The 8,339-nt window shown below is 33.9% G+C and overlaps 1 protein-coding gene across 10 annotated transcripts in view; it reads left to right on the plus strand.

The window, feature by feature from the left end:
* LOC106478314 (calcitonin gene-related peptide type 1 receptor-like) overlaps positions 1–8,339 on the plus strand; it is a 164,918-nt gene that overhangs the window by 117,182 nt on the left and 39,397 nt on the right. For all 10 annotated transcript variants that reach the window (XM_022381897.1, XM_022381895.1, XM_022381901.1 and 7 more), the window contains 2 exons: positions 761–948; positions 4,721–4,846. In XM_022381897.1, the coding sequence (XP_022237605.1) occupies positions 761–948; positions 4,721–4,846 (314 nt within the window). The remainder of the gene's footprint in view (positions 1–760; positions 949–4,720; positions 4,847–8,339) is intronic.

Consider the following 8,339-nt stretch of genomic DNA (forward strand, 5'->3'; position numbering starts at 1 on the left):
TTACACTGCTAAATTAGGGACGGCTAGCGCCGATAGCCCTTGTGTAGCTTTGCGCGAGATTCAAATCAAACAAACAAACTAAGAGTAGAGTTATTTTATTGGAAAGCAGAGTTTATTTTCTAATAAATCACTCAAATAACATAGAGTATGGATATTTCTTAACATATTATAGAACCAGTTGGAGATAACTACGTGTTGGTTAATTTAAGAGTTCTCTCTAGGTAGGTCGTACTACCGAGTAAGATTTACTAAACGTTTGGTGTGACGAGTTTGATATCAAAAGTTTGGCAAACCATAGTAATGGATCCACTTTACTCGGAACACTACAAAATGCTTCAAATAGTTTTGGTGAATCAGTTACATACTTGGAAATATCCAGCTCTTGAGCCATCTGATGGCGAACTAGTAACTGTTAACACAAATAAAATATAAATACAATATATTATCTCTGCGTAAAACTTTTCTGAAGTTTTCTTGAACGAGAATATAGAAATGGTACATTTTAAAGTAACCTCTGTCTTTGAAGCTCCTGGTAGCGTGTTAAGAAACATTTTACTGTTTCTAAAGTTATCTTTATACATACATAAGCAGGTATGTGTATGAAATTATTTTTCAATGAGTCAGTCAAGGAATACATAAATTGTTTATGTATGGTTGTTAACATCTATTTATGTGTAAATAATGTAATTTTACAGACCCATTTATGTTGCTCATTCCTTGTTTTTATCTCTTTCTTTGAACAAATTATTTTTTGTTCTAGATACGTCAGTGTAGGAACTTTAAAAGACCCACTAACAAACAAGACATATCTAGCTGAGACGAAGAACCGTAGTCATCTGATTTTTGACACGTTTTTGTCAAAACGCTATGCTGAAAACTGGGTCTCCTGCTGTAAAGCTGCTGCTAAATGTTGTGATGAAATGACTTCCACACCTGTCACCGTTAATGGTAAATATTATTTTGGTATTTTACATTTAGTAGTTTTATCCTTTGAGAATTAGATAGTTAAAGAATTTTAACACAAAATGACCTAAATATTTTTAAGATCGAACATTTTGTTGGATAATAGTAGAAATTAAATACGAATCAAAGCACAAAGGCGCATATATCAATTCAGGGATAAATTACTATTAAAACAAATTCAAAAATAGCATTATATAAACAGTGGATTAAAAGCTGCTATACGATTGGTATAGTTGGTATTATACGGTTGGTACTAAAACAAATATTCCGAAGACAGTTGAAAACAAATTAAATATTGTTTGTTTTAGAGTAATCATTACAAATTAAACCATGTCATAAATGAATAAACTGAATAATCACTTTTGCCCCACCTTATATGATATAAATATATATATATATAAAGTAATGGAAATAATTATACATGCATTAATCAAGCTGCAATAGGAATTCAGGACTGCAGGCCAGCGTGAACAAAACCACGCATCTGGCTTTACATCCATTACTCAAAACTTTAATAGAAACTCAGAACTGCAGGCCAGCTTCTCTACAGTTTGCTAATAACTCCATATCGATAAATTCCAGGAACGAGCTTGAGTTCATAAGAGTTTATCACAGTCGTGAATTCAAATTTTTGACTCCCATGGTGTTCTGAGCGTTAAAATAGAAATCGGACGGATCTGAATCGAAATGAACCGTTCTGAAACACATGATAAACAATTGAAATCTGGCTAATTTTTGTAAACAAAAGAGCAGTATGTTCAAATAGACATGCACTTATAGTTAATGGTAATTAAAAATAATTCTGAGCGTTAAAATAGAAATCGGACGAATCTGAATCGAAGTGAACCGTTCTGAAACACATGATAAACAATTGAAATCTGGCTAATTTTTGTAAACAAAAGAGCAGTATGTTCAAATAGACATGCACTTATAGTTAATAGTAATTAAAAATAACATAATCCAGATCATGCTTAACACCGAAAGTAGTTCCGATAGAGAAGCATGACATTTAGAGGAGTTAGGAAGGTCAATATTTCGTTACTAGCATCATCAGAAAGCACACCCGATATGTAGTTGTTTTTATAGTTACCAGTTATTAACGTAGTATTGAACCAAATAAGGTCCTTTCTAAATATACGACAAATTAGACGCATGAGAATGCTACTAGTCAACACCACCCTCCACCAACCCTTGAATCTACTCTTTTACCAACAAATAGTGGGATTGGCTGAAAATTAAAACGCCCCCACAACTGGAAGGGCGAGCATATTCGATGACGATATTCAAACCCGCAAATTGCGAGTTGAGTGCCCTAACATCAGGTCATTCCAGGCTTTTGTTGACTTTTAAACACAACCATTGGAAAAGGCGTAGTCTAGTTGTTAGCGTACTGGGCTGTGGCTTTAAGGTCCGAAGTTTGAGCCGGGATAAACTACTGAATACGCTCCTTACTTATAGTTATGGGGGTGTTATAACCATAACAGTCAATTTCACTATTTGGCTAAGAATAGCAGCGTAAATTACAAGATGCTGACTGATTGCCATACCTCTAACCAGCATTTCTAAATCGGATACGGCTATGTCTAAAACGTGGAATCTGTGATCTGGTCGTTTAACCCATCGTAGAAAGTTCCGTTCATGTTTAAAATACTAATACTTATCACGCGTCACTTAAATAAAAAGGTGGAGTCTATAATAATGCCCTTAGACGATATGCTAAAGTTTGGATTCTTTGAAAACTATTTCGTTTATCAATCATTAAAATGTGTACTGCGCTATAATTTTACATCGCTATATCCTCAATTGTCGAATTGTTCTATAGAATTTTTCGTTGATCCTTATAATTCACCTGCTAAACATTCTTAAAATTGTTAATTTAGTTTTTATTAACGAAAACTGAACGTGTGTGTCTAAGAATCAATTAATGGAAACGTAACCACGGACGTTTTGATTTTCAACATTAACACTTTTTGTTTGTTTGAAGTTAAGCACAAAGCTACACAATGGGCTATATGTGCTCTGCCTACCACTGGTATCGAAACCCGGATTCTGGCGTTGTTAGTCCGCAGACATACCGCTGTGCCACTGGGGGGGGGGCAGCATTTAAATATTGACGCTCATTACTTAATTAAAGGCCAATATGACTGAAACGGTAGTGTTTAAACCCGAAACAACAAAAAGGATTTAAAACACGGCCTTGTTATTAAACAGTTCCCTGCTGTGGTCTAGTATTCATTCGAGCTGTTGATACAACTGCTGTTACACAAAGTCGTGCTTTAAGAGGACGAACGCTATTATTAAATCATGAGAGTGATTAAAAAATCGATATTTTTCAGGCCATTTGCAATTTCTTTGCACAAAGATATACAATTGGCTATCTGTTCTCTGCCCACGGCACGTATCGAAACCCAATTTTTAGCATTATAAGCCTAAATTTTGCTTCTTATAAGAAATGGAGGTTCGGCGAACCGTTAATTTCAAAATGCTGTTACTGAAATAAATAAACTTCTCAGTGACTCTAACACTAAAATACGCGCACTCTAGGTTGCTTGTAGGAAGAAAGAAAGAGTCGGAAAGTTTTAATTTCAAAATGCTATTGTTAGCAGAAGTGTTGTGAAAAAATAAACGGGTTTACAGTTTTGAAAGCAAATATTTTGCTAAAAGAAGTTTTGAATTAACGAGCAATAGAAACTTGTATATTGTATCATTTACTGCATTCAAAGGTCCAAAACATTTTACGTCAAACAAAATCATGTTGAGAAACGTTTTTTGATACCAGAAGAATAATCTGATGTTTTTTTACTTCATCCGCGAAAAAAAATAATCCCCCGAGTCGTATTTCACGGTTTCGTGACTATATTGGTACTCTCTTACGATGCCTGCTGGTTCGCTGATGCAGCCGCTGTTGCTTCACAATGCTCCTTGATAACCGTAAGACTGTAAACTAATACAATTTGCTCATACACTCCATTACAACGAAATGATGAGTAACGAAGTTATTGAAAGAAGTCGTGTGAGGTCTAATCCTAGTAGAGCATCTGTAGGATTTCGTTATTCGTTACTGACAAATGTTCAGTCTAAAAATTAAAACTTGTTTCGAGTAATGCAACAAAACAATTCGTCAAGTGTGTGTATTAATGTGAAGTTAAAATAAATTACGTTTTGTATCCTAGTATTAAACGTAATCTAGAAAAAAAAACTGTTATTATTATTAGATAAAGCCGTAGACAATATTACGTAATCAAAAGTGAAATTCTCTAATGACTCAGCGGTAAGTCCGAGGATTTATAACGCTAATAATCGCGGTGGGCAGAGCACAGATAACTCACTGTGTAGCTTTGAGCTTAGCGAAAACAAAAAATTCAAAGTCAGATATTTTGATATGTGTGAATGTTCGAAATGAAAACAAATAGTTTTATTATTCTCTTGTTGTTGAGCCGAGTATGACCTAGTGAATACGAGGGTTCATGATTTGTATCCAGTTGTACTCTGGTTTATTTATTTTTTTTTTGGGGGGGGGGTGTATGCGCTACAAGAATGACAGTCAACTTCCATTATTCAGTCAGACAGTTGTCAGTGGATTAGTTGACTAGTTGCCTTTCATCGAGTTTTTCAGTTCAAAATCAGGGACGACATTTGCTTGAGAAGTTCAAGTAGTTGTGTAGAGTTAGGCTTGACATGAAAAGGTCTAGTGAAATCAGTTAATTTTTTAACTCAGTGATTAAAACCACTGTTTGTTTGTTTGTTACTTTCCTAGATAAAAAATACTGTCCGAGGACTTGGGACGGCTGGAACTGCTGGCCAGACACTCCTGGGGGTAAAACGGCTTTAGCCGTGTGTCCTGATCACGTCTACTTCAAGAGTGAGCCTCCAAATTGCGCTCGTAAGCACATCTCTTTAATTTTCTTCTTCCTATTGGTTTGGTAGTGGTTCAACTTCTTGCTGATCTTTTATCCAAACAGAAGAATATATTATATTTATTATCATTTTGTAGGTGTAATACTTTTCAATTCTGTGCAATTCAGTGACCTTTTTTAGTAATTGTGGAATAGAATAAAAGAAACTAAACAAAAAGTGATTACTTTACAAGTAAGTCTTTAAGCCTAAAGGTTTTAGTTCATGTAAAATAACAAACGACTTCCGAACATTGTATTAACTTATCAAATTTTTTCACGATTACTTATTCAATGCAAGTGTTCTGAATAATTCCTCTATATTTTCTTTCCAAGTCCATGAATGGACAATTCGGGAAGAGCCATTCGTAGCATCACTTTCTAACGTTTTGCATATAAGTCTGTCAGTTTTTTCTGTAGAGGGGCGGAAGCTATAAACGATAGCAAAAGGAAAAAGGAAATACCTGATAATTATCCGATAATAGAGTAAATGTTATACTGGCAATTCTTTAGTTGCTAGTAGGATCGATAACAGATTATGTAGGATTAAAGCTTTGGATGTCTCAATAAAGTAGAAAATGTTTAAGATCTATTCATAGTTGGATAAATATACAAAATTAAAGTTTGTTTTCTTGGGAAGAATGTTTAGAACCATCATATCTTTCTAACGAAACTCAATATTATTCTAAGGGAATTCTTTTGGAGAAGATTAAACAAAAGTTTATACAGAATTATTCAATATTTCTATCAGTATCTGTGTTTTCTCTAATCCACTTTCCAGAATTTACAAAATGAAAATCTCTTATTCCATTTCTAGTTATCAAACACTCATTAACTTACTCACTTCAAAACTAAGAGTTTACGTACGAGTAATTGCTTTTGTATAGGGGAACTTTTTGAAAACTAAAAGTTTACATACGAGTAATTGCTTTTGTATAGGGGAACTTTTTGAAAACTAAGAGTTACATACGAGTAATTGCTTTTGTATATTGCTTGTGAGGTTTGAAGTAATGAAACTTAAAGTTAATTTACATATAAATGTTAATTTATTTGAGGAAAACACCTGTACAACTGTTGAAATGGGAGAATCCATGACAGTTGTTAAAAAAAAAGAGATAACATAAACAAACTGTACTTTGCAACAAAAGGTGTAATTTACCATGACAACCAAGACCTATTAATGCCATCAATATGGAGTGTTGGTGACATACTCAAGTAATTCACTAAACAGGCTGTATTTTGCAACATATGAAGTATATTAGCATGACAACCGTGTTATTAATGCCATTAATCTGGAGTGTTTGTGATACAATCTGATAATCAGGTAAACAGGCTGTATTTTGCAACAAATGAAGTATATTAGCATGGCAACCATGTTGTTAATGCCATCAATTTGAATTGTTTTTAATTCAGTCTAGTAAACAAGTGAAAACAAACAGTAATTTAAAAATAACAATAAACTACCATAATAATTAAAACACTTTAATGACATCGGTTAGCTAGGACTTCTATTCAGTTTAGGTTGATAATCAGTGAAACAAATCATACTTTGGAACAAGAACAGTAAATTACCATAACAACCAATTATATCATCAGTCTAAGCTATAGTTAGGTATATCTGATAAACAAATACAAATCCTGTAATACAGTAGCTTAGGAATTGTACTACCAAATAATATTCCAAAACTTTAAAGAATCTGTAAAGCAAAAAAAAAAAAAAAAGAGTTCCCCCCGGTTTCACTCTTTCACGTTCATCAGTTTGCATATTTAATATCCTATTCGTTTCATCAATATAAGAGAAATTAGAGGCGTCACTATGTTTTACAGAATAGCCCTCGATTTTTCTGAAAAGAAAGCTTTTTTGTGATTAACGTAAGATTTAACGAGGTTAGTAACTTTTACGTTGTTTGAGCTCAGTAATTTAGCCAATTTCTCGATAAGTCACCGAGTGTTTGGGAGAATTGTGTGCTGCAAATGAATAACCCAATTTTTTGATAAGTCTTCGATTATTCGGGAGAATTATGTGCTGAAAATGGGGATTAGAAATGAGTTTATGTTTATATATGTATTATTTACTCGTTCTTCATAAAATCTACCACAACTGTTTTATTTTAAAACATTATAGTATCATAATTAAGATGTTCATTATTTGTTAGATTAGATAAATTAAGGCTTTAAAAACATAAGCAGAATATTAAAATACAAACTGATGAACGTGAAAGAGTGAAACTAGCAGAATATTAAATATACAAACTGATGAACGTGAAAGAGTTGTCAAACAAGCGGAGGTTTTATGATCCACTCCTGCTGATCGTCTAGTTGATCGCTAGTTTCTGACCTAATTTCGGCAAGCACGGTTCTAGGAAGGATTACATATAGCAAACAAAAACCAGAACATGCTTTATAAGACCGCGATTCAGGTTACCTCCTCCCCCTTCAGTCTTTGTATAAATCTTTATTGTTCTAGTTTTAGAATATGCAATTAAGTAATTAGTTTTAAAGGCTAGTCACGTAACTCACTAACGGCAAAAAACGGCAACTTCAAACTGACACCTAATTAATTCCCAAGAGTTGCTATAAACCAACATATTATATCTAGTGACGCAGTAAACAAGCAGAAGAACATAAAGTTCACTCAAAAAACCTGATTAATTTAAGTGCGTTGAATGAATGAGTAATGAAAATCATGCAATTAAATAGAATTGTCTCTAGATGGGAACTTCAAACTAAACTGTATAAGAACATAATTGTGATTGAATTAAAAGAAGTGTCCACTTACAGGGCGAACTTTAAACCTGGCATAGAAATCATACACCCCGTCAGGCCCCAGTTACTCAGCAATAAGTCTGAAGGCTTATAACGCTAAAAACCAAGTTTCGATACCCATGGAGGGCACAGAACAGATAGCCCATTGTGTAGCCTTGCTCCTATCAATAAACAGTACTCCAAGTCTCATTTTGTATATTTTTGATAACCACTATTTTCCATTTTACACCACGTGGCATGAACAAAAACCAAACTAGAAAGTCGGTTATCAGGATGTATCTAACTTAAAGAAAATAATTATCAGACGTGTTCCATACTAGATATAATCTTCTGATATTTCAGGTAGGCAGTGGTCTATACTAGATATTATTCTGTGACGTTTCAGGTAGGCAGTAACACTGCCTACCTGAAACGTCACAAAATGATATCTAGTATAGAACACTGCCTACCTGAAACGTCACAAAATGATATCTAGTATAGAAGTCTATACTGGATATCATTTTGTGACGTTTGAGGTAGGCAGTGGTCTATACTAGATATCATTTTGTGACGTTTCAGGTAGGCAGTGGTCTATACTAGATATCATTTTGTGACGTTTCAGGTAGGCAATGTTCTATACTAGATATCATTTTGTGACGTTTCAGGTAGGCAGTGGTCTATACTAGATATCATTCTGTGACGTTTCAGGTAGGCAGTGGTCTATACTAGATATCATTC

Source organism: Limulus polyphemus, unplaced genomic scaffold, assembly GCF_000517525.1.
Source record: "Limulus polyphemus unplaced genomic scaffold, Limulus_polyphemus-2.1.2 Scaffold199, whole genome shotgun sequence".
Classification (NCBI taxonomy): domain Eukaryota; kingdom Metazoa; phylum Arthropoda; class Merostomata; order Xiphosura; family Limulidae; genus Limulus; species Limulus polyphemus.